This window comes from Puma concolor, chromosome C1 (genome assembly GCF_028749965.1).
Source record: "Puma concolor isolate L17-30 chromosome C1, mPumCon1.1.hap2, whole genome shotgun sequence".
NCBI lineage: Eukaryota > Metazoa > Chordata > Mammalia > Carnivora > Felidae > Puma > Puma concolor.
In genome coordinates, this window is record NC_141674.1 from 202,035,951 (window position 1) to 202,062,113 (window position 26,163).

The following is a 26,163-nucleotide window of genomic DNA, read 5'->3' on the forward strand; positions in this document are numbered from 1 at the left end:
CTTCCAGGCTCCTTGAGTTGCGGCCCTTTTTACGACGTCCTGCCTCCGACTCCGCCGGACCTTTGCAGCGGTGCGCGGGGTTCCTGCCCGGAAGAGGCGGCTGCGGCACCCGCGCGCGGACAACATGGCGCGGTCCAGGAGTAAGGTAGACACAGCGTGGCCTTGGGTTTTCCTGGTGCAGGGCATCCGGAGAGGGTGGTTCGGAAGCAGGAATCATGGGATCATCGCGGTGCCAAGGATGGGGGAAAGAAGAGGTGATCGCGGCGGCCCGTGGCCGGATCCCGAGGGCCGGCCCGAAGGCTGCGCTAAGAAAAACGGGATTTGGAGTCAGAAGACCTGAATTTGAGCCTCGTCTACTCCCCCCTCACTCCGCCTCCTCGGCCCTCCCATCCTCTGACTTCCTCCTCATCACCTCCTTGTCCCACCTCTTCCCCACCCTCTTTCTTTCTTAGTCCAACCTCTTCTCCTCCATCACTTCTTCCAACTCCTCCATTTCTGAGCCTTAGTTTTTATAAAATCTATACGAGAATGAAAGGTTTGATAAGCACCTACCCACAGACTTGGAGAAGTTCAGAGAGGGTCTGTGAGTAAAATGCGTAACTTAAGACGTAAAGCGCCATGTTATTACCTCTGTAACAATCTTTCACATTTATAGAAAATTTACCCTGTAAGGCACTGATGTAAATGCTTTATTCTCATCCCATGTAATCTCCACAACAAACCCATGAGGTGAGAACTGTTATTCCCAGTTTACAGTTGAGAAAACTGGGGCATAAAGAAAGTGAAATGATTAGCCCAAGGTTATCCAGTCCGTAAGAGGTGGAATTTATACGTGACCCCAGGCTGTCAGGTTTCAGAGCCCTATCTGTGTTGCTAGGAGCCTGTGACCCTCAGTGTCCCACATTAATAATAGACATTATGGTGGAATTTTTAAATGACTTTTTTCAATATAGGCAGAGAGTGGTGGTTGTCTCTGAATGATCACTAGAGGGAGATGTGTTCCAGGGAATTGTTTGTTCGTCCATCCAACCATCCAAAGGCTAGGCCCTTTACTAGGCATCCCGTATACAGATAAACAAGGTAGGAATTTCAACAACGATCCCTAGTCCCCTCAAGTCCCCATTGGAAAATGTGGATTAAAGCGATTATGAACATTCGATGCCACTTACCTTTTTGTTCCTCCCCTTTCAGCTGCTGAAAGTACTGCAGCTCTAGTGGAGCAACTGTTTATGGCAGGTGGACTTGTAGCAAAATTCTCAGTCTGTATTGTTTCCGTGTGTTAATGAAGAGTTACTATGTTGCTCAGTTTCCCTTCCCTGGTTTTCTTATTCCTTGCCAGAAAGGAAGTTGGAAGTGTTACAGAGACCATTCTTTTGGTTCCGGAAAGAAGTTGCATATTTTGAAGCCCCTTGATGCCATTTTTTTGGATACTTGATTCCTACTAAAAGATTTTTAGTCCTCTAACTTAGAGTTTTCTGGTTTAAAAATAGCTTTTATGAATGTGTATTAGATAAATGCAGCAACATATTTTGGGACTCTTAAATTTTTTAAAGATTCTTATAATCAGGGCATTGAAACTATGGGGTGTAAATTTTGTTGTTCTCAAGGGAAGTTTGTAATTTATTACCAACCTTTCTTCAAACGTACTGTCTTTACTCTAGAAATCTCTTCATATTAGTGCATTTATGTTCAGTGCTTTTTAAACTAGGGAAAAACTTAAGTTTCCACGTGTTGCCTGAGATATAACCAAACTTAGAAATCATCTGTAACTTCTCTGATAGGAACTCATCTAGATTTTTCTGACACTCCTAGGATCAGGAGATCACTGCTTCAGAAAACAGTGGTTCTTTTATTGATCACTTCTTAATGTTATTTTTCCTCTTTTCATAGAGTCAAACCAGTCTTCCTGTAACTTCCATATGTTGATCTTATTCTTGCTCATTCTCTCTGGCCAAATATTTGGGCGGAACTATCATGTTCTGCTAAATCTTCTCATCTGGCTCAGATATCTAGTTTTTTCAAACTGTTCCTCATATCACATTTTCTCTAGATCCTTCTCTAATCTGCTTATTTCATGTTCTGTTGTAATTAGTATTTCTCCTGAGATAGGGTGCTCAGGACAGCTCACAGTTTGTCAAATGTGGTCTGATCAGTACAAAGCACAGGTGAGGCTGTCATTGCCAAAGATTGTTAACTCTGGAAAAGGCCTTGGATCTCATCTAGTTCAACAACTGCTTCCTGCCTCTGAATTAACAGTGAGGTTTTATGTGACGTTCCCAAGGACTCAGAGCTAATTTGTAATGAAGGTGGGACCTGATGGTCTCCGGTTTGCTAATCTAGTCTTTTTTCACCAGAAGAACTTTGTTTTCCTTCTTTGAATTCAGTACACTGTTGATACAACCTAAAATATTTTGGAGGATGGAATGAGATAGGTGTGGGAGTTGTAGTGCTGTAGCCATGTCATTTTGGTGACTCATTTGTATAATCCACACTGAAATTGTGAGTTGCTATTTGTTCAGATCTCTTTCAGCTCATATTCAGTTGAATTCTGGATGTCAGACATAGAACTTTACATGTAACCATTTTATTTTAGTTTATTTCCCCTATTTCCTTAGTCCTCTATGTATGTGATTGCTATCTAATGACTAGGTGTCTTTATTTATGTGGTTCCTCTACCTGTAACTCTCCTTATTCACATGATTAACTCCTAAACATTCTTTAAGACTCACCCAAAAACCACATCCAGAAACCTCTTCTGCCTCCTTACTCCTCCTCTATCCCTTCTACCAGTCTTGGATAGATGATCCTCCTGTGTATTCTTTTAGTGCCCACTGCCCACATCTGTCATGGAATATTGTGCTGGTATTATTTGTTTATGTGTCTATGTCCCCTACCAGAATAGATTTGGTGTCTTAGTCTTCATTCTAGATCCCCAGTTCCCAAACTGATTTAAATTGCTGGGGTGTATCATTTTAGTACATAAAGATTGTAGCAGTCTCCTGTTGCCACAAAAATGCTTCATAACAAGCTATCCCCAAATCAGTAACTTACAGAATAAGCATCTGTTCTCTGTTCTCATGCTTGTGGTTCTACAAATCAGCTGCAGTATGTCTGATGTATTTTGGGCTCAGATGGGCTGGATTTAGCTCTGGCCTATGGGTTTTCAGATTTGCTTCCCATGAGTTTATTCTTGGGCTCAGGCCAAAGGAGCAGCAGCTTCCTGGAGCATGCTCCTATCCTGGCTTTCTATCTTTTTTTTTTTTTTTTTTTTTTTTTTTAATGTAGGCTCCATACCCAGTGTGGAGCCCAATACGGGACTTGAACTCACAACCCTGAGGTCAAGACTTGAGCTGAGATGAAAAATTGGACGTTTAACCAACTGAGCCAGCCATGTGCCCCCTGGCTTTCTAAATAGGCTCCATGCCCAATGTGGGGCTTGAACTCATGACCCCTAGATTAGAAGTCGTGTGATCTACTGACTGAACTAGCCAGGTGCCCCACTTGCTTTCTATCTTTTAGAAAATATTAGGGCAATTTTAAAGTTTCTCTGTAGTGGGGAGCCTGGGTAGCTCATCAGTTGGGCATCTGATTTCAGCTCAGGTCATGATCTCATGGTCTGTGAGTTCAAGCCTTGCTCTGTGCTAATAGCTCAGAGCCTGGATCCTACTTCAGATTCTGTATCTCTGTCTGTCTCTCTCCCCCTCCTCTGCTCATGCTCTGTCTCTCTCTCTCTCAAAAATAAACATTAAAAAAAAAAACAAAAGTAAAGTTTCTCTGTAGTAAACCATTTACATGTCTTACATACACTAGGCGGAACACCCCCCCCCCCCCAGCTTTGCCATGCGTCCCCTAAGTTCCCTAAAGTACAGGTTCTGTGGGTGAAATAAGAAAAGGACATATCTGTTTTCTTTTTTTATGACCATTAACATTTTCTCACTCTTTGGAACTTTGTTTCTAGGCAGCTATTGTGCTCTGTATGGATGTAGGGTCTGCCATGAGTAACTCCCTTCCTGGTGAAGAATCTCCATTTGAACTAGCAAAGAAGTTGATGACCGTGTTTGTGCAGCGACAGGTAAGTTTCGGCCTGGCCTTGAGCTCGTAACTCATGTTTTAACTGGTTGTTGTCTCCACTTAGTAACACAAGATACCAGCCTGCTTATGATGTCTGGCCCCAGTGTTTGTGGGAATCTGAGGAGGTTTTTTACATATACTTACGTGTAAGTGCAACTACCACTAGAGCCTGACATTTTTTTCTTCCTTTCTTCTGGCCTCTACAGTAGAAATTACAGTTTTCATGAGAAACAAGACAACGTAATAATCTCTGGAGCCAGGTGGCCTGGGTTTGAATCTTTGCTCTGCCGGGTCATTTACTAACCTGGTAATCTTGAACAAATCCTGTTCCAGTTACCTTTTGCTGGTAACATACTATCCCAAAACTTCATGTCTTAAATGATTTTTTTTTTTTTTAAATCAGTTCTCATGGTTTGGGGATGACTGGGTGGCTCAGCTGGGCCTCTGTGGCCTCTTGTGTAGGTCCACTCAGATGGTGGCTGGGCTGAATCATTTGAGGGCTAAACTGAGCTAGACGTCTCACATGGCTCACTCCCATGGCTAGTAGTTATGTCTTCTGGTGGTTTTGAACTCAGCTGGGGCTATCCATCAGAACTCTTACATGTGGTTGTTCCATGGAGCTTGGGATTCTCACAGTGTGGCAGCTGGGCCTAAGAGGGAAAGTCCTAAGAAGGAAAAATTTTTTTTTCTTCAATTTAAATTTTAGTTAACACAGTGCAATATTAGTCACAGGAATAGACTTCAGTGATTCATCACTTCCACACAACACCCAGTGCTCATCCCCAGTGCCCTCCTTAGTACCCGTCACCCATGTAGCCCATCCCCCATCTATCACTGTCAGCCCTCAGTTTGTTTTCTGTCGTTGACAGTCTCTTGTGATGTGTTTTTCCTCCTCATTTTTTCCCCTTCCCGTATGTTCATCTGTTTTGTTTCTTAAATTCCACGTTTGAGTGAAATGATGTGGTATTTGTCTGTGTCTGATTGACTTATTTCCCTTAGTATAATACATTCTGGCTCTATCCATGTCATTGCAAATGGTAAGGTTTGATTCTTTTTGATGGCTGAGTAAATATCTCATTGTAGATATATATCACATCTTCTTTATCCACTCATCAGTCAATAGACATTTGGGCTCTCTTCGTAGTTTGGCTGTTGTTGATAATGCTGCTATAAATGTTGGGGTGCATGTACCCTTTCAAATCTGTATTTTTGTATCCTTTGGGTAAAGACCTTATAGTACAATTGCTGGATCATAGGGTAGTTCAGTTTTTAGTTTTTTGAGAAACTCTGTACAGCTCTCCAGTGTGGCCGCACCAGTTTTCATTCCCACCAACATTGCAAGAGGGTTCCTAAGAGTGACCTGTCTATGTGGCTTTTTATGACCTATCTTTAGAAATCCCAGAAAGTCATTTCTGCTGTTGTTAGTCTAGCAAGTCACTAAGACCCACTCACATTCAGCGGGGCAGGGATGGGAGGTGGGTGGTTGGTAAATGACATTCCTCTCTTGATTTCTGTCACTTCTACCTGGTACGAGTGCTACTTTTGCTAAGTCCACGAAATCCTTCATTCACTGGCAACTGCTATTCCTCCTGGACACCTGTTTGCTCTGGGTGTTGCCCTTTTCACTGTGATACTGACACCCTACCTGTCATCCTAGATTTTAACAAATTCTGATGACCTGGATTCCTTAATGTGTCAAGAAGAGAATGTTCTAACTCCATTCCTGGTTATAGTAATTTGTATTAGTTGTATTTCAGTAATGCTGCCATGTACCCCAGTGCATAGATTTTTTTTTTTTTTTTTTTTTTTAAGAAACTGTGCTTTCAGTTTTTATTTTTGGCTCTGCCTATTCCGTGGCAGTGTGGATCTGGAAGGCTCGGAGACGATACCTGATGCCAGTCTCATGCTGCATTCAGAATTGCCTTCCCTCTCCTGGCTGAAGTTTTGTTGTTGAGCAGGATTACCTGGCTTTAATATGAATCCTTGCCCAGGATGCAAATAGAGTTCTAGCTGACCTGCCCCATGGTGTGCTGGACATGTTTGAAGCCCAACAGCTGGAATTTTTTTCTCCAGGTGCAATGGGGGATGTATTTGGAATTCTTAACACACTGGGGAACTTAACAGACCAAACCAGAATGAGGAAAGACACAATTCCATCCTCTGTCTACACAGCACTCTTCCCACTGGTGGAGAAGGCTACAGTTAAATAGGTGGGAAGACTGTGTTTTTGTTAGATCCTGTTTTTTGTTTTTGCATTTTATTATGAAATGTTTCAGGAAGGAGGCAAATACAGAGAATACTGTGATGCAAACCTATTTTCCCGTTGTCTAGCACTATACAGTACTCAAGTTTTACCATATTTGATTTCTTTTTCTTCTTTTAAATGTTTATTTTGAGAGAGAGAGTGAGTGCACATGCGGGGGAGGGACAGAGGGAGAGGGAGAGAATCTCAACCATGCTCAGCACAAAGCCCAAGTGGAGTTCAATCCCACAACCATGAGATAATGACCAGAGCTGAAACCAAGAGTCAGATGCTCATCCAACTTAACCACCCAGATGCCCGTCTTTTTCTTTTTTGCTTAAAAAAAAATAATAATAATAATAATAATAATAATTACTGATAAACTTGCGAGTCCCTGTGTATCCCTTCCCGATCCTCTTTTTTCCTTTTTCTCTCTTTACTTCAGGATTTTCATAGTCCTTACCATGTATATTTAATACTTTAGGACATAAGTATATTCATAAATATTTACTATTGTATGAAGCTTTCAAAACATGTAATGTTATAATATGGTACATATAATTCTGCAACTTATTTTTTCTCAACCATAATTATAAGATTTATTCATACTGAAAAACATGCACAAATTATTCATTTTTTTTTTTACTGGGGTATAATATTGTATAAATATTCTGCAATGTGTTTTTGCATCCTGTGGATGAATGGTCAGTTTCTACTTTTTCTCTGTTATAAACCGTGCTGAAGTGAACTCTCTTGTCCTTGTCTTCTTGAGTACATGAGCAAGAATTTCTCTATGGTATATATACCTATGAATGAAATTGCTGGGTTAGAGGATATGAACCAGTAATTTTTTTTTTTAGTCCTCTGGAAAATACTTCCAAAAAGAGTAAAAGCTTTTCAAATTATCCATAATTAGTTTTCATTGAGAATTAGAGCCTGATTGGGCTGGAAGTTATCAAGAGTAGTTAACCACTCTCCCATTCTCCCACCTGTAATTCTGTTGAAATGAGAGATGGGACCTATAGTCAATGGAAAAGTCTTCTTAGAACCTGTGAATTGTCATTGTCCCATGGGCCATCTAGCCCAGTATTCTGTTGTTGACAGTGGACCCAGGAACATGCCATAGGGAGGTATGGTTGTATTGTTCCTTGAAGGTTAGGTATCTACTGCCTTTCAGGTGGTAGTTTATGATTCTTAACCTTTGAACATTCTTCTCTAGGTGTTTGCTGAGAGCAAGGATGAAATTGCATTAGTCCTTTTTGGTACAGATGGTACTGACAATGCCCTTGCTGGTAAGGATCAGTATGAGAACATCACAGTCCACAGACACCTGATGCTACCAGATTTTGACCTGCTGGAGGACATCGAAAGCAAAATCCAACCAGGTTCTCAACAAGCTGACTGTATCCTTTTTCAGCCAGAGAAGACTTCAGAAATTTCCTTTAATGTGAGGAATCATAATCCAGTTTGGTGAGGCTCACTAGAAGCCCACCTCTGAGTATATGGGCATTTTTTGGCTCTGAAGACATGGAGGTGATGGTGTGTGTTGGGATTTATTCAGGTTGGGTTGGGTATCTGCACTCCTGACCCTCTAGCCACTTGCCCCTTCTCTGCACTAGTGATACTGAGTGGTTCGGAGGCACCATAAGGGAAAGATACCAGTGGGTATATTTCTGTATTGTTATGTGCAGAAAGTTTAGTGGTGGTGATGGCTGGAAATGTTTGCATGTAAAGAACATATTTGTAGAAGAATGTAGCATTAGCATTCCCTATGCTTTCCTGGATGGAGGGTATTTTTGTGTCCAAAATCAGACCGATATCTAAACTGAGATTTCCAATTTCTTCCACGTGTACTATGATTTTAAGTGGTTACTCTTACTTTTCTAAACCGTAATGTTCTCCCTGATCACTGGGAGGTGCTGCTGTGCTAAGAGTGACTTACAAATGCCACATTATGGCTCAGGTCATATTTAAGAGTGGACTCTAATCACGAAAAATGGATTCTAGATATTGTAAAATGACATCATAATTTTTGTTTCAATGCATGGGAATGTGTTAGATAACCTTGGGCTTATTTTATTTTTCCTGATTATATGTTTCAGGATATATACTGTGATATGTGATTACAGCATATGTGATTATATGTTAGTGAAATAAATGTTGGAAAAAGCACTCTTTGGTAAGTGCTTTTAAATCCTCACAGAGTCAGCCCAGAGTTCATGGTTTCAAGCACTGTGGACTTCACTGGAAAAAAGTTGCATGATCTTGGGATAAAGGGACTGTCTAGTGATATTTTCTGCCCTTAACTAGCTGAGTCCTGGATGCACTCATTGTGTGCATGGATGTGATTCAACAAGAAACTGTGTAAGTGTCTTCAATTGAAGAGAGGTGGAAATGAGTCATTCTGCAGAAATTGTATGTGTTGCTGTATTCTGTACATGTGTGATTCATTGCTAATCAAGCAGCATGTTTGTGTGGCTAAAGAACCATTTGATAGAATTCAATGGTTCAGTTCAGCCTCTCTTTTTTAAATTTAAAAAGAGCAAGGGCTATAGTTTGTGGGAATTTCTCTGGGAGAAATACATGTTTGGCTTATTTCAACTTCCTTCCTATTTGACTTAATTACCAGGAACTTTAAAAACTTCTATATGGTATTGTTCGTAATCTGACTGAAATTAAATGTATGAAACTAATATAGCACCATATGTTAACTAACTGGAATTAAAATAACTAAAAAAAATAAAATTAAAAAAAATAAAATTGTAGTATTAAAAAAAAGAAAAAGAAAATGCCTAGCTCTGACCAGCCACCTGATTCATTATTTAATTATTTTGCCTTTAAAATATGGGTCTTTGAATCTATTTACACCCACCCATTCCTTGACTGTTAGGAAAAACATTAGTACTAAACTCTCAGGCCTCAATTTGTATTTTCATTTCTCAATCTCTGTACATTTTGTGTAAAATCCTGCCAGTAGCCCTGTGAGTGGAACTGAGCCAGCATGTTTGGAAAGTGAACCCTCAGGAGACCGAAGTTGTAGTTACTGGGAGAGTTCCTTGTTTATACTCTGCCTAAGTGGAGGCTGGAAAGGGATCCTTTTCTTTAAAAAAAAAAAAAAAAAAAAAAAAAAAAAATTTTTAACATTTATTTATTTTTGAGAGACAGACACAGAGCACAAGCAGGGGAGGAGCAGAGAGAGAGGGAGACACAGAATCCAAAGCAGGCTCCAGGCTCTGAGCTCTCAGCACAGGGCCCGATGCGGGGCTCGAACCCATGAACCGCAAGATCATGACCTGAGCTGAAGTCAGCTGTCCAACCAACTGTGCCACACAGGCACCCAAGGGATCCTTTCTAATCCCAGTGAGCATATATTTAACTGAAGTTAAAGTTGGGAGATCAGGGATTTAATATCCACAATGCTCAAAAATTTTGCCCAAGATGCTAAAAAGTATGAATTGTAACCAGGCTGACTATATGTTTAGTAGAACTTAACTGAGCATCAGTGATATGTGGGGTTCTAGAATGTAATCACATTTCTTAACTGTATTGAGATTCATTTCTTAGCCTGTCTCTAAGTCCAGTGACCAAGTGCATTTGAGTTTGTAAGCGATAATTCAGGAGAATGATTTCTTATTGTGATAACTTTCTCTTTTAGAGGAAAGAAGTTTGGAAAGAGGCATATTGAAGTGTTCACTGACCTCAGCAGCCCATTCAGCCAAGATCAGCTGGATATTATAATCCATAACTTGGAGAAATCTGGCATCTCCCTGCAGTTCTTGTAAGATCATGAGAATAACATCTGAAGACCAATCCTGTGCTCTCATAACGCAGGGAGTAGGGCCCCTTTCTAAAGCTCTTGGTTCCCGCGAGTCTTCTGTTTGCGCTCACAGTTGAAATATGTTAGATGACTGACCTCAGCAAACATTCACTGAGTACCCTTAATTCCAGGAACTCTGAGTTTTAATGGTAAGGGGATGAAAGTCACAGTGACACAGAATTTAGCTCAGTAGTAGATGGTTTGTTCATGCTTCTTGGACTCAAAGAATTCAGGAATCTTTGGAGGATATTCAGTTTATTTCTTGCTTACATAGAAGACTTTATCCAAACAATTACCAGATTGATGGTTTCTTTTCTTCAGCAGTTCCAGAGTACTGTTTTGCGAGCAGTAGATGTTTTTACGGTAGAGAGGAATGTCAACCTGAGAATTATTTTAAACCTGTAGAATGCTTATTTTTTAACTTTTAAATCTAAAGGATACACACACGTACATAAGATGTAATTTGCTTGTGTGTATTTAGGCATGGGGTATGCAGATTCTGAGCAAAAATGTTCACAAAATATCTCATAATTTGTTGCAAGGCAAAGCCCCTCCTTCCCCAGGCATTTACTTTCTTTATCTTCAATCCCTAACAAGAAAGTTCTTTTTCACCACACTAATCCTTCCTGTTGCATTTGAAACCTGTTTTTCTTGTTTTATTTTTGGTGAAAGCAGAGTGATAATATAGGATGTTGACTTACCAGTCTTCTGAGTACACTCATTTTTCAGACTGAGAGCTATACCAGGAAGCCTCCAGCTCAGAATGGTAAGCCTTCGGCTTCTTTGAAATGCCTGCCGTTGGAAATTAAGAACCTCTCTTGCATGTATGTACCTCTTAAGACTGCTGAGGGGCAGCTCCTTTCTGTAGAACTGTAGAGAAATAGTTCAGAATAACCCATCAGACTGATACTTGTTAAGATAGTACTTCAGAGAAATTAAGTGCTTTTTAAGTGACACTTTTCGTCTTATTGAATTGAGGCTTTCTAAGTACTTCAAAAGCTCTGCCTGGCTTCTGTTCCCTGTTCATAATTTCAGGATGCCTTTACAGGGTTGAAGCATCCTGCACTTCTGTCAATGTCATTGGAAAAGGCTACTTTTTTGTCTGAGTAATACTGCAAAGCGTGTTGAAGAGGGAATGTAGCCTTACCACTACCTGCTTATTTGGCTGTTTTTTTCTTGTATTTGTGCTTGTGCTACAGATCTCTGGCATACAAAGTAGAGTTTCTGGTTTTATTGTTTGGTGTATCCCATGGATGATTGTTGTAATTGGAGTAAACAGAATACCAGCAGGTCTAAGAACCACCGTGTTCTGAGTAGGCTCATTCCTTGGACCTCATTTTTAGTTTGTTCTGTTGGCTACTGAGAAAGTTTATATCTGGTCGAAAGCAGGGTAGAAAGAACTGTTACTGTAACTTCTTTTTCCAGGATAACTTCCTGACTCTTCATGTTCATGTCACTTTTCCCATCTTCCAGGTCCGTTTTTTTGTTTTGTTTTTTTGGTGCAAAAGGGTGTTTTTATTATAGCACCAGGACAGGACCTGTGGGCAGAAAGAGCTGCATCTCTCTTCTGGGTTGTTAATGGAAACAGCCACAGCCTGATGTGAACCCTGTGTCCCATGCCCTGCTCTGTAGAAGCTCTTTATCTGATAGGTCATGCAGGATGTGCGTATCTGTCATGCTGGGTATACGTCAACAAAATTAAACAGGAAGCTTTATTTTAGTTATAGCAGATGAAATGGTAAAGAAATCACCTTAAAATAACCAGCCACACAGAGTTGACCAGTAGGTGATGTTGAGGGAACTGAAAAGGTTGCTCTTTGGGTTTCTGGGGGCAGTGCTGTGATACACCGCGGGTGCAGGAGCCTTGCCCTCTCAGGTGACCGAGTCCTCGCTGCATATCGCTTACTGGCTGTGGCTCGGCCGGATTTTGCCATGCAGCTTCGGCTTCTTTTTAGGAAATGGAGGTAGAAATTGTTATCCACCTAATGTGTAGGAGTAAATGAGGTTGTTTACATGAAAACATTTATGAAGTACCATGTAGAGAATTATCATAAAATGCGCTTGGTTGGTTGATTCTTCAATTTGTATATTGATTATTGAATATCTCCATGACTGGTAACCCCATCTAGTAGTTTTAGTCTCATTTCAAACAGAATGAAACACGGGAAAGAATTGGTTTTACCTATTTCCAGCAATTCACTGATGTCTGGGAATTCTAAGTGTACAGTAATAAAGATAACATTAAGTATATTATACTCATTCTGCCATTTAATCCTTAAAATCACATTGAAGGATTATTAAAGGTGTTTATTTTATTTATTTTATTTTTTATTCTTCTTCTTTTTGGCTGCCTAGAATATCACCTGCCTTTTTCTAGGAAGCAGTCCTTCCTGCACTTTAACCTCCTGGCTCAAATGAGAGCGAGCATCTTCTAGATCTGGTCCCCAGGTTATCACTGATCCCTGGCTTTTTTGAATTGAGAGTCGAGCATTAAACACGTAGTCCATTCCTCTTTGGTAGCAGAACCAGCAGTGTGTGCTTGAAAGAGCTCATGGGTGACACGGAGGGAGCCAGTGAGAGAGTGGAGCCAGCACAGGGGCACATGGAGATGAAATGGACAGTGAGAGGGTTGGGGTGGTCCTTGAGGCATGTGAGACTGCGTCCAGTCATCCGAAGGTCATGTGCCACCCTGCACTTTGAATTATTTGGCTATGTAAACCAAGAAATTCCACTCTTTTAACCAAACCAAAAAGGCTTCGGTCACTCGAAACTGATAGGATATTGACTAAGGGTGATAAGTGCCATTTGAGAGAGGAGGGATTGAAAGCTCAGGTGAGTGGCATGCCCATTTTCTCATAAGCCAGCGAGTGACAGTCACAGGAGGGGAACCCAGTTTATTATTTGGCTTCAGAGCTTGTCTTATGAACAACTGCCGATCTTTTCCTGATAGTTTGCCATTCCCTGTTGGCAAGGAGGATGGAACCGGGGACAGAGGAGATGGTAACTCCTGCTTGGACCAGCATGGACCCTCCTTTCCTCTAAAAGGAATTACTGAGCAGCAGAAAGAAGGTATTCGGATGGTGAAAAAGGTGATGATGTCTTTAGAAGGTGAAGATGGGCTGGATGAAATTTATTCCTTCAGGTAAGAAGTGAAAACATTGATTCTAACTTTCAGTCATAGCCATATAAATTTCTCTTTTGGTCAGAGGGCTCCCTAATTAGCCACTCTTGAATTAGCAGTTATTCTGTAAGAAATATTCTGATTTTTATGGACGAAATGGTGTACCAATCCCTGATCCCCTTTAAGTTTTTTGAGTAGTTAAGGGTATATATGCTCTAATTTGTTTTCCTCAATCACAATTTTAAAATATTTCTTGTGAAATATAGTTGACAAACAGTACGTATTGATTTTCTAAATATAGACACCCTTGAAATATTGTAGGTAATAGAATTTTAGAAATTGAATGATAGTTTCCCAAGGGGTTGGCAAAGGAATCAGTGAGGAATCTTGTAAAGTGACGTTTCCTGTCATAACGTGTGTTCTTACTGTAGCATGTGCAAATATATATTCCTAAGTTGTTTATTTCAAATTTGGACATGGCTTGCTCTAATGCGAGAATATGTCTTAAGTTAACATATTCACCATGGTATCATAAATAAAAATTGTAAGCCAATACAAATTAATGTTAAAAAAGTTTATTTTCCTGTATCATGGCAGGGAGGGAAATTACTGTCTGTGTATGTGATGACACTCACAGTTTGAAGCTACTTTGGTGTTGGCTCTTCTGTGAAGATGTGGACCAGAACTTTGCCATGTGATACAGTAGCCGTTATCCACATGTGGCTATTTAAATTTAAATTCATTAAAATTAAATAAAGTTAAAAATTCAGTCAGTCACACTAGCCACCTTCCAAGAGCTTGCTTAATAGCCTATTGGATTGGCACGGTTAGAAATAGAACATTTCTATCATTGCAGAAAGTTGTACGGGAGAGCACTGGGCTAGCCTTGTTCTTATTTGACTTCTACTTGGGGAGATTTAAATCTACTGCAAAAATGTTCCATTTGTTCTCAGATGTTATGTATTAGATGCTAGTCTTTAGAACTTGCCCTGGGACAGAATTCAGACCTCATGGTGATTTTAATGTCACTCAAACTAGTGAGGTCCTATGGACAGGTTAGACCTGGTTCAGACCCATTCATCCCCCAACAAATCCAAAGCCAAGGAGTATCATAAACTTTGCAAACAGGGCAGCAAGTAGAATATCTACTGTTCATTATAGACTATTTCTGAAAGTTGGAGCCTCTTGAAACCTTTTTGTCCATAACTCTGAATGATGTCAGATAATTCTCTCTACCTTTTTGTAGATCTGTTTTTCATCTGTACTAGGAGGATTGATCATAGTCTGGATTATGTGCTTTGAGTGTTTGGTCATTGATTCCTTTCTCAGTGAATACTACAAATTCCACTTATCTCCTCTAATCTTCTCTGCTGTGTTTGATTAGGGACCAGATAAAAATAGAATTGATCTTGACTTCTGTTCAAATGAAGTGGCACTCTACGTTGTGTTGGCACTTCCCAATTCTCCATCCCCATCTATAAAAAGCCTAGAGTTATCCGCTTTACCTTAAGACTAAATATGGACTAAATTCCTTTATCCCCTGGAGAATATTTAATACTCTCTACTATGTGCATATATATCTGCTTTTTATTTAAGGGTGATTGGAATTAACTAATAAATTATAGAGTTATGAACAGTGATATTAAAGGATGGTACCTACCCTTTGATATTCTGGAGCAGGGGTTCTTATCCCCAGGGTGATGGTTTTCAGGGAGTTGGTGAACCCTTTAAATTGTGGGCAAACTCTTATGGATGTGCTTTTATCATATCCTCAAAATATTCTTGGTCCTGAAAAAAATGTTAACCACTGGCCAAGTTGAAAGAGAAGATTGAGTAGGGGAAGAAAGAGATGCTCTTTTTTTACCTGTCAGTAATGTAATTCAACTTCTTCCTAAGCCAAATCAGTTGTATTCTGGCTGTCTCCTCACTTGGGGTTGTCATTTTCCTGCTGTCCCCTGCTGTTCCTCCTTATCATCAACGACAACTCCGTTCTCATTCTAGAAAACTTGAGTGCATCATCCAGGGCAAGTTAATGTTTTAAAATTGTTGCTTTTGGTGTGTGTGTGTGTGTATATAATTTTTTTTTTTTTTTTTTTTTTTTTTGGTGAAGTGAGAGTCTGAGACAACTGCGTGTCTTTAAGAAAACTGAGAGGTATTCCGTCCCTTGGCTCTGCACACTGACCATTGGCTCCAATTTGGCTATAAAAATTGTGGCTTACAAAGCGGTGAGTGATACATTCACATTTTTTAAATTTTATTTTTTTAACGTTTGTTTATTTTTGAGAGAGGTAGTGTGAGCGGGGAGGGGCAGAGAGAAGAGGAGACACAGAATCCAAAGCAGGCTCCAGGCTCCGAGCTGTCGGCACAGAGCCCAACACGGGGTTTGAATGAACGGTGAGATCATGACCTGAGCCAAAATTGGACACTCAACCGACTGAGCTACCCAGGTGCCCCCATACATGTTTTATCAAGCAATGTGCCAGGCAGGCAAATACGCTTATTTAAGGAACTGACAATTCATGTGTGGGTTATTCAGTACCATAATTACTGCTTCTCTAACTGCTCTCCTTGTTCCTCCCATCTCTATTTAGCTTTTATGTAAAAAGGCATATTAGGAGAGGAAGTTTTAAGAATTGTCTATAATCCAGGTTAATTCCCTCCTGTCTCTTTTTCGTTTCTTTTTTTTTTTTTTTGAAGGAAAGAAAATGGAATACATCAAGTCATGTCACCGTAGTATCATAGCAGAACTGTAGATATACACTAAAGAAGTCCAGAGTTTTGGACACTCAGTCTCACCCAATCCAGTTATTAATGATCTGGTAGTAACAGCATCCATGACATATCAAAAAATACTGATTTGTCGGGGCACCAGGCTGGCTCAGTCAGTGGAGCATGCAACTCCTGATCTTGGGGTTGTGAGTTCAAGCCCCATGTTAGGTGGACATTACTTAAAATCTTAAAAAACATAGTGACTTGTTACTCAGAAATTGCCTTTTGTTATATATGCATGTTTGTACATAAGAGCACGCTTTTAGAAATAAGGTGCATTTGGTAGTTATTTGATGGGATTCCAGTTTCAGTATGAGTCTGAGCTCCATGTTTTCCTGTGACTCTGCTTGCCTTTTTTTCTTAAATGTACAAACTAAATACATAAAAAGATTTAAGTATAGAAAATATACAAAAACATGTTTATATATTCAGATGTTTTTGTATATTCTAAGACTTAATCCCAAAACACATGCTACACCTGTGAAAACCATGGATGCACTTCTTTGTTTCAGCTGCCGTCAAGGCCTAGAATAGAATGCAGTCTCGTCCTGTTCTTTTTTCGAGTTTCCTTTTCAGATTTCCTTACTGATTTCTGGCTCCTGATAGATGGCTCTCCCTTTCTTCTTTATTGGAAAACTGTAGTAACAAATTGTATGGTCCCATTTTATTAGCCTGCAGGTTTTGTATAAAAAGTATTTATGTACATACAAATACTAATAGGTATCTGGCAGTTACCTTGGGGGGGAAAATGAAACGTAGAGAGAGTTATGAAATAAACTTAAAATTTCCACAATAGGCAAGAGCAAAGCAGTTTAGCTAGAGTAACTGTTCTGAATTTTTTTCCTGTAGAGAGTAGATTTGATTTTCATTTTTTATTGATTAAAATCCTGGCTTTCTTTGTTTTCCCTTTATTTTTCTTTTTGGAAATAAGATTATGCAGGAGAAAGTTAAAAAGTCTTGGACAGTTGTGGATGCAAGAACCCTAAAAAAAGAAGATATACAGAAAGAAACAGTTTATTGCTTACAGGACGACGACGAAACGGAGGTTCCAAAAGAGGACACTATTCAAGGTACGCCAGCGAGAGTTTTCACTTGTGTCTAAAAGAGGTTTTCGAAGGCCAATGTGAGGCTGATGAGGATCTCTATTGTTATTTTTTGGAGATATTTTTCTGAGTACTAGAGACACAACTATCGCGGGATCGGTGAGATGCTAGGTCCTAACTAAATGTAGCTCATCTGTCGGGACCTAGGCAGGACCGTTCCCAGGAAGGCACCCGGGCACTCCATCTGAGTTTGAAACTCCCTCAAGGGACAGGAGTTAATACTTGGTTTTATTTATTTATTTATTTATTTATTTATTTTTTAGTTTTTTTAAAGGTTTATTTATTTTTGAGAGAGAGAGAGTGAGTGCACGCACGAGCTGAGCTGGTGGGACAGATGATCTGAAGTGGGCTCTGCACGGACAGCAGAGAGTCTGATGTGGGGCTTGAACTCACAAACTGTGAGATCATGACCTACGCTGAAGTCGGACGCTTAACTGACTGAGCCACCCAGACACCCCTACTTGGTTTTATTTTAAAGTTGGAAACATACTAGCTAGGAGAATACTTCTATTAATGTGACTGAAGCAAGTTGTTTTGTTTATTTTTATTTCTATGGTGATTAGTCCTCTGAGTGCCAGTTTCAGGCATTCTGGATCTTGCCAGCTTTCTCCTTTAAGGTAATTTAGGGGATCTGGAACATTTGTGTTCATTATATGGCTTTATGTTTGCTGGATGTTTAAAGTTGTACTTCATACATTATATCCATTTGATCTGTATGGCGTGTCTAGACAGCAGCTCTATCCAGAGGGCTTAGGAACTAGCTGAGAGTGTCTGAGTTTTCAAGAGCTAAAACGGCAAGATACCAAATGATGGGTTAAGGTAGAAACTAGAATTTTTAGATAAATTAATTGCCAGGCTTTGTGATGCCCAGTATAGTTTTAATTTGCAAAGCACTAATATGCTTGTGTATATTTATATGTGTGGTGGGGGAGAGTGGTTAAGGTGATGGAGATTGCGATTCCTTTCTTCTGGTTACTTATGGGTAGAAAATGTAATTAGGATCCTGCAGTCCCTACTAATTCAGTTTTGTAGTGTGGTTAAGAACTCGAGTTTTGGAGTCAGACCCGAGTTAGAATCATGGCCCCCTCACTTGCTAATCTTATGATCCTCATATGATGACTGAAAAGGAAGCATGGTTAAGTGGAGGACTTCTCAGTGATATCAAGTAATAGGGTTGATGTGTTGGGCATACACAGTTTAGTACTTGGCAGTGATAGCTAATAGCCTGAATTTTCTCTTTTAATCACCACAACAGCCTAATGAAGCGGGCATCCCACTCTTGTTAATGCCATTTTACAGATGAAAGAATTGAGGCTGAAAGACATTCGTTAACGTATTCACAGTCATGCAGCTAGCCACTAGCAGAATCTGAACCCAGGACTGTCCTACTTCAGAGTCTGTTTCTACGTACTCTTCTGAATTAGGAAGGGCTTTTTGAATGACAGGCGGACTAGTTGATGCTTCATTTTGAAATCAACCTGGGGCCGTTTATAGTTTTGAGGCACAGAGTGTCACTGAGGCTGTGTGTTAGGAAGATTAATATGACAGAGACAAGCACCGGTTCTTTTGGATGCAGCAAAAACACCAGCTCTGTTTAGGCAAAAAGGAAATGTATTGGCAGAGCAATGGAGAGGGAAGGGTTAAGCATTGTTTGAGTGCAGAGAGCACAGTGAAGCTTTTGTCTCGTACCTTTGTGTGGTTACCACGTACTTCCTTTTCTTGCCCTCCCCTTTCTACCCCTAATGTGTAGACAGAGGTACTAGCATACATATGCGTGCAAAGGAACATGGTTACATGATGCAGTCTATTCTATATGTCTTGCCATGTACAAAATTTATATACTGATTTGCTCTTTCAGTAAATGAACCAGAAAATACAAGGCAGTTTTAATTAGACTTTTCAAGTTAAAAAATTCAAGTAAGAAGATGTCTGATGACAGAAAAGGGTTATGAAAAACATTTGGCTTAGACACCACTCTTAATCATGTGCCATACATTCCCTTGATAATTTTTTGTTGGGATTTTTGTTTTCATCACCAGCTTTTTTTAAAGACATATATGAAAACACAAGTGTGTTTCTTTTTCATTAAATGCATGGCGTCAGCAGATTGACAGGAACAGATAAACACAGGATCATAGAATCTACCCCAAACACACAAATTTGTTTCTTGGAGTAAAGGTACATGTGCTTTTCTTTCCATTTACCCAAGGCCAGAATCCTTTCATTTTGATGATCCTTCTGTCTCCCAAACATAGGAGACTGTATATTGAAAGGGCATGACCTTCCCTAGAACAGAGGCCCTGGAACAGCATAGGAGTTATTTTTAAGAAACCGAGAGCCTATATTTGTATGAATAACTAAAGTAATTAAAAAGAAAAAAATAGATAATATAATCCCAAAAATGAAGTAAATTTAAATACAGAGAAATAGCCAACTTATCAATTCAATGTTCCTAAATAGAAGAATTTTGGCTTCTTCTATTAGGTATTTGTATGTCTCCAGCATGCATTTTTGAGAACATTTTATTCTGAAAATTTCCTTTGGGCATTTTTCTCTTCAGGTCTCTAGGTTTCTGAATAAATGTGTTCTTGTTATTATGTTTACAAATCATACTTGTACTTTAGTCAACCATAGTTTCTCTTTGGAGGATAACTAGTACATTACATTTGCTACATTCTTCTGGGCTGGATAATCGTTAAGGTAACAAGATTGCAGAAGATGCTGCTTAAAGAATGTAATTAGATTTTAATCGTCTCTGTATCATATATGGTGTTTGTGTATCTGCTGCTGCTTTCCCCCACTGGTCACAAGGGGCAGTGATTTGATTCCTGGGAACAGTATAGGGAGGCTTGATCTGGAGCATGCTTGTATTGCTAATGTGTGCATCAGGCTAATTTCAGCTTGTAGAAAATGAGGCCCCATATGCTTAACAGATGCTCTTCTCTTGTTCTCCAGGGTTCCGCTATGGAAGTGATATAGTTCCTTTCTCTAAAGTGGATGAAGAACAAATGAAATATAAATCAGAGGGGAAGTGCTTCTCTGTTTTGGGATTTTGTAGATCTTCTCAGGTATAGTACTTATCCTACTCACTGTAAACAAAGTAGATGAACGTTTTTCTTACTATTGTTTGAGATGGTTTGCTTTTGGTTGGTCCTTTTATTTACAATGTGTATTCATTTCACTTTTAGGTTTTTGCAATGTAGTCTGGGGATTAGTGTTAACTATCTTCAATTTTTGAGTAGAGGAACCAAGATGTAGAAAAGTTGAGAAATCTTGGGATGAATCAGAGTAGGTTCCATTAAAAGTCACTTCTTAGCTTTGCTGTGGATCATAGCTCACAGTAGCTTTAAAGAATCATCATAGTTCTTTGCTATTGTGTTGCTTTCTCTAAACTGACTTATAATAGAGTATTTTAGAGCAGTGAAGGTCTACTCGGGTTTTGGATGACCCCGGGCCTCTTAACGTATCATTGCTTTATGCCAGTCGCCCTTGTCAACATCCAGCAAAGAGGTGTAGGATCTGAAATCCGTCCTTCAGTCATATGTTCTTCAGACCACGGTGCACAGATACTCAGAACACACAGGGGGAAATGCAGTAATCCACTGAGGGCCATGGGATAGCATATACTGTCCTAGAAAGGGTTTTTAAAGGTTCCTGGATTTCTAGGGGCGCCTGGGTGGCGCAGTCGGTTAAGCATCCGACTTCAGCCAGGTCACGATCTCGCGGTCCGTGAGTTCGAGCCCCGCGTCGGGCTCTGGGCTGATGGCTCGGAGCCTGGAGCCTGTTTCTGATTCTGTGTCTCCCTCTCTCTCTGCCCCTCCCCCATTCATGCTCTGTCTCTCTCTGTCCCAAAAATAAAATAAACGTTGAAAAAAAAAATTTTTTTTAAATAAAAAAAAAAAAAAAAAGGTTCCTGGATTTCTTAGCTTAAATGTTCTTAAGGTCGGCAACCAGAGAAAATGAAGAAGTGTGTCTTACAGTGTGCCTTTTAGGCTCTGTGGGGATAAAACAATGTTTGTTGGTTTTAGGAAAGCTCAAGTGAGGGGCGCCTGGGTGGCTCAGTCGGCTGAGCGTCCAACTTCGGCTCAGGTCATATCTCACAGCTCGTGAGTTCGAGCCCCGCGTCGGGCTCTGTGCAGACAGCTCAGAGCCTGGAACCTGCTTCAGATTCTGTATCTCCCTCCCTCTCTCTCTCTGCCCCTCCCCCACTCGTGCCATGTCTCTGTCTCTCAAAAATAAACATTAAAAATTAAAAAAAAACAACAACAAAAAAACCAAAAAACTCAAGTGAGAATTGTAATGGAAATAAATATTACCCAGTGTACTGGATTTGAACTTTTTCATGTTGCCCTGGGATAGAGTCTCTGAGTACTCTGAGTCCCTGAGTGTTAGAATAATTCAGCGAGGGTGGGGAGATGTTTTTCATGATATACCCGAACTGTTGGATACGTTTTTAAACTTCCTAAGTTGAAAATTGGGAGTACTTACTGAAAGTTGATAAGATTTTCATGGTGAAAATAAATACCTTTTGGAAGTTGAGAGTTTCTAACGAACAATTCTGTAACAAATTACACTAAATATGCATTTCTTGAAAATAAAAGCATTCACTTTGGGGGCTCTACAAGCTTAAAATTTATGGTTGTTAATGGCAGTGCCTCGAAGTCTTTCCATGAAGTGGAACCTTCCTTCAGATCTGTGTGTAAAAACTGGCCTGTTGGGAAGTGGGTCTGCCTGATTCTAGGTAGCTAGAAAAGACCTATCCAGAACACCAACCCAATATTCATGACCCAAGAAATTGAAGTCACCTGGGCCAGGGTGGGACTGGGAGGCCTATTTAGTTAAATGACAAAGCGAAAAAGAGTGGGCTAAACAAAAAGTACATTTTTCCATTTTAAAAGACTTACTTACTACTTAAAATTTTAAGTCATGGCATGTCCTCTAAATCAAACTTGTGTTGTTTTTAAGCCCTAAATTATTTCTATCTTAAGTACAATCTCAAATGGTACATTGAAGATAATCATAATAGCCACCATTTATTTGAGTGGTTATAATATTCCATTCAATATACTATGTATTTTATGTAAATTCCCATTTAATTCTTAGTACAACCCTCCTAGGTAGGTGTCAGGATAATATATTTTATACGTTTGAAAATTGAGTATGTAATTGGCCCAAGGTCACAGCTGGGAGGTGGTAGAAACTGGTTTTGAATGAGGTCTCTCTGACTTCAGAGCCTATGTCATTAATCAGTCGTAATCTGACCACCACCAGATGGACAAGCTGATTTTTTGAATATTTTTCATCCCTGCTTTCATCTATTATCTTAACAAATGCATACACACCCTCTTAAGAGCAAGATGTTTTGGGGCGCCTGAGTGGCTCAGTTGGTTAAGCATCTGACTTCAGCTAAGGTCATGATCTCACAGTTCGTGAGTTCGAGCCCCATATCGGGCTCTGTGCTGACAGCTCGGAGCCTGCTTCACATTCTGTGTCTCCCTCTCTCTCTGCCCCTCCCTTGTTCATGCTCTGTGTCTGTCTCTCAAAAATAAGTAATAAACATTAAAACATTAAAAAAAAAAAAAGAACGAGGTGTTTTCCATAGCAACTAAGTATGTACCTTTTAACAGACTAATAATTATTTTTAATAAGATCACGTATTTTTCCATATTCCCTTAACATAAGGGAAACTAATATTTCTGGATTGGATTGAGGTGAACATTTTAATTATATAAAATAGGTTTTTGGCCTTGGCATGTTTTGGTGTTCTTTTTTTTTCTTTGCAATTGTGAAGTTGCAAATTAACTCTTCTCTCTTTTTTTTAAAGTTTATTTATTTTGAGAGAGTAGGGGAGAGGCAGAGAGTGAGGGAGAGAGAGAGAATCCCAAGCAGGCTCCTTGCTATCAGTGCAGAGCCCGATGCAGGGCTCGATCTCACAACCTGGAGATCATGACCTGAGCCAAAATCAAGAGTCGGGTACTTAACTGACTGAGCCACCCAGGTGCCCTGCAAATTACTGTTCTCTTAAATTTTCAATTTATCTTCCCCCACATTGTCAGTGTTCTGGGTATCTAATTATATAACGGGTAAGAATTTTTTTTTATTTAAAAAAAAATTTCTTTTTTTAACGTTTATTTATTTTTGAGACAGAGAGAGACAGAGCATGAACGGGGGAGGGTCAGAGAGAGGGAGACACAGAATCTGAAACAGGCTCCAGGCTCTGAGCTGTCAGCACAGAGCCCAACGTGGGGCCCGAACTCATGGACCGCGAGATCGTGATCCGAGCCGAAGTTGTTCGCTCAACTGACTGAGCCACCCAGGCGCCCCTTTAATGGGTAAGAATTTAATGAGAACTTCCCCCACATGTCTGGTTGTCCTTTGAGAAGTCACTTAAGTGCCTTAGGAAAAGATATCATTAACTGTTCTTTAATCAAGAAGCATTACAGATTTTTTTTTTAAGTTTATTTACTTTGAGAGAAAGAGAGTGAGCCAGCAGGGAAGGGGCAGAGAGGGACAGAAGGAGAGACTCCTAAGCAGGCTCCATGCTGTCAGCGCAGAGCCCTACATGGGGCTTGAACTCATGAACCATGAGATCATGAACTGAGCCAAAATCGAGAGTCGGATGCTTAACCAACTAAGCCACCCAGGCGCCCCTACTACAGATTCTAATAGGAGGGCAAATCTATATGAACGTAGCAAACTTTTTAGTTTTAAGATAGGATTATTCCTTTATTTCTTTAAATAATGGTTTTCAAATGGAGACTAGAAGCGGAGATGGAGGGTGTTTGAATTCTGTGGGCAAAACCCTCACACCTTTGAGACTCCATCTTCTCAAGCTGCTGTTATTGTAAAAGCGTTCAGGCTCTTGGCTTCAGAGGCAGGAGGGCAGAAGAACATTTGAGAAGCACTGCCTTGTATGGCACAGGGCACGTTCTTACAGATAAGCTCCAGGCTCGAGATTACATAGAGGAGAGAGAAACTGATCTTGGTCAGTAGATACAAGTGGTTGGTTATGATAGTAGGCACTCTTCAGTATTTGTTTCCTAATCAGATACTGGTACAGCTGCTTTGACCCATCTGATACTCTGCCAGAGAAGTAATTGAACTTAAAGGGGGACAAAAGGACATGCAGTACTTATTTTTGGTTTCACTAGTTTCCCTTCCCAGTGCGGCTCCTGCCTCTCCAACTAGTTCTTCACTCTGGTCTCTTTGCAGTTTATCAGGTGCCTCATCATTGTTCTTGGGGTGAAGTCTAAACCACTTAACTCTGCAAATAAGAGACTTCTTTGATCTTTCCTAATCTTGCTAATGTAATCTTTCACCTCTCTCCTTGCACTGGGGCACTGCCCTACAGAGGCAGTTCCTCAAATGTGTTACATTTTTATGTCATTCCAGACTTATTCACACTAGTATCCCTGCCCAAGATGCTTGTGCTAGATTTTTCTCTGAGTTCCTGCGCATCCTTTAAGTCCTGACCTCAGTGTCACCATTTGCAGAAGCCTGCTCTGACCCTTCATGACCAAGTTAGATGCTCCGTTCATGTGCCTTTGTGGCCCTGAGTTATAATACTGTATTCTTGTGCTTGTGTAGTGCTGGAGCATAGCACTGCATTGCAGTTAATTTCACATTTGTCTGAGCTCCTTCAGACAAGACTACATCCTGATCAGTACTGTGTTCACAGTGCTCAGAACAGTGTTTGACATATGCTTAGAATTCACATATTTATTGTGTTGAATTGGACCTCAAGCAGTAAGTTTGTTCTAGCCCCTGTGAATGTTTTTTACTAAGAGCACTTAGAATAGAATTTCTTAATAACTGTGGCATTATGGCTATACGTGTTACTTACTTTGGATCAAAACCAGTTGTTTTCCTTACTTAATTCTTGTAGGTCCACAGAAGATATTTTGTGGGAAATCAAGTCCTAAAGGTCTTTGCAGCAAAAGATGATGAGGTAAGTTGACAGTAAGCCTTTGAGGTAGTGCCACAGAATTGAATTGTCATTTTAAGTGAGTTGTGTGGGGCTATTTGTGGTTTAAAATGACGTTAATTCTTGCAACAGCAGTGGGAAAGTTCACTGACCTTTAACTTTGAAAATGGAGACATGATAAATGAATTTGTCATAGCATGAGCACAAGTCCTGAGAACATAGTCCTTCAGTTGGAGACCAGGTGAGTATTAAGAACAAAAACATTTGAACAAATGCATTTAGGTATGGGAGTCTCATGGTCAGATGTTCAGGAGGCTTGGGGTCAGGTTGCCATTTTCATTGTCATATACACTGGACATTTAGCGCTGGCTTTAGCATTCTGGAGCTGAGCTTTCGTGATTCACTGGACCACCTCCCTCTCTGAGAAATTCATCTGTGCACCCTTTGCTCTTTCTTTGTGCTCTTTTCCCACCTCTCCAAGAGATTCTGTTTTCAAGCTGGTCTGTGCCTGGCTAACAACTCGTGACTCTTGCATCCTACTGTCACCTCTGCCCTCTCTGTAAATGGTTTCTACTCAGCCTCCAGGTTGGAACGTGTCATTTGGAGGTGTGATCTTGACTGGAATATTGCAGTCTAGTGTCCATTTAAGGCTACTTAAACAGGTATTGGAGTTCCAGAAGTATTTGCATTTGATGTTAGTCATCTGGATGTAGAAGGCTTGTTTGGGGTATGGGGAGGGCAGCGGTATAAGTACTTGCTCTAGCCTCTTGGGCCCTTTTCTGCGTCCTCCTCGCTTCTGAGGGTTACCTGGCTGTTGACCTAGTGAGTAGGCATGCCATTCTCAGAACAGTTCAGTTAGGAGAATTGCTTGCCTTCCCATCAGCACTGAATGGGTTTGTCGTTAGAGCACAGTAGGCATATGTCAATTCTGGTTTACTTGAGAATCCAAGTTTATGGGTTTTTCCTGAATCAGATCCTCTTGGGAATTATGTGTGTCTAGTATATATTGTTGTCATAGCTTAACAGCATTTTTAACTTCTGAATTTTAACTCCAACTGAGCATCCCTTCACACAGACAAAATTCTGATCACTTCATGTGATTGCCGGTATGCAGTG

At 40.2% G+C, this 26,163-nt stretch overlaps 1 protein-coding gene across 5 annotated transcripts in view; it reads left to right on the forward strand.

Annotated features, from left to right (window-relative positions):
- XRCC5 (X-ray repair cross complementing 5) overlaps positions 1-26,163 on the forward strand; it is a 134,979-nt gene continuing 108,816 nt past the window's right edge. For 4 of the 5 annotated variants that reach the window (XR_015255534.1, XM_086719577.1, XM_025934019.2 and 1 more), the window contains exons 1-10: positions 1-145; positions 3,959-4,072; positions 7,533-7,716; positions 8,629-8,677; positions 9,969-10,091; positions 13,081-13,272; positions 15,362-15,476; positions 16,952-17,090; positions 20,079-20,191; positions 25,009-25,071. Coding sequence is in view for 4 of the 5 variants with exons in the window: in XM_086719577.1 (XP_086575703.1) it covers positions 125-145; positions 3,959-4,072; positions 7,533-7,716; positions 8,629-8,677; positions 9,969-10,091; positions 13,081-13,272; positions 15,362-15,476; positions 16,952-17,090; positions 20,079-20,191; positions 25,009-25,071 (1,113 nt within the window). In the remaining variant the exon portion in view is untranslated. The remainder of the gene's footprint in view (positions 146-3,958; positions 4,073-7,532; positions 7,717-8,628; positions 8,678-9,968; positions 10,092-13,080; positions 13,273-15,361; positions 15,477-16,951; positions 17,091-20,078; positions 20,192-25,008; positions 25,072-26,163) is intronic. The other variant, XM_086719576.1, reaches the window with a different exon arrangement.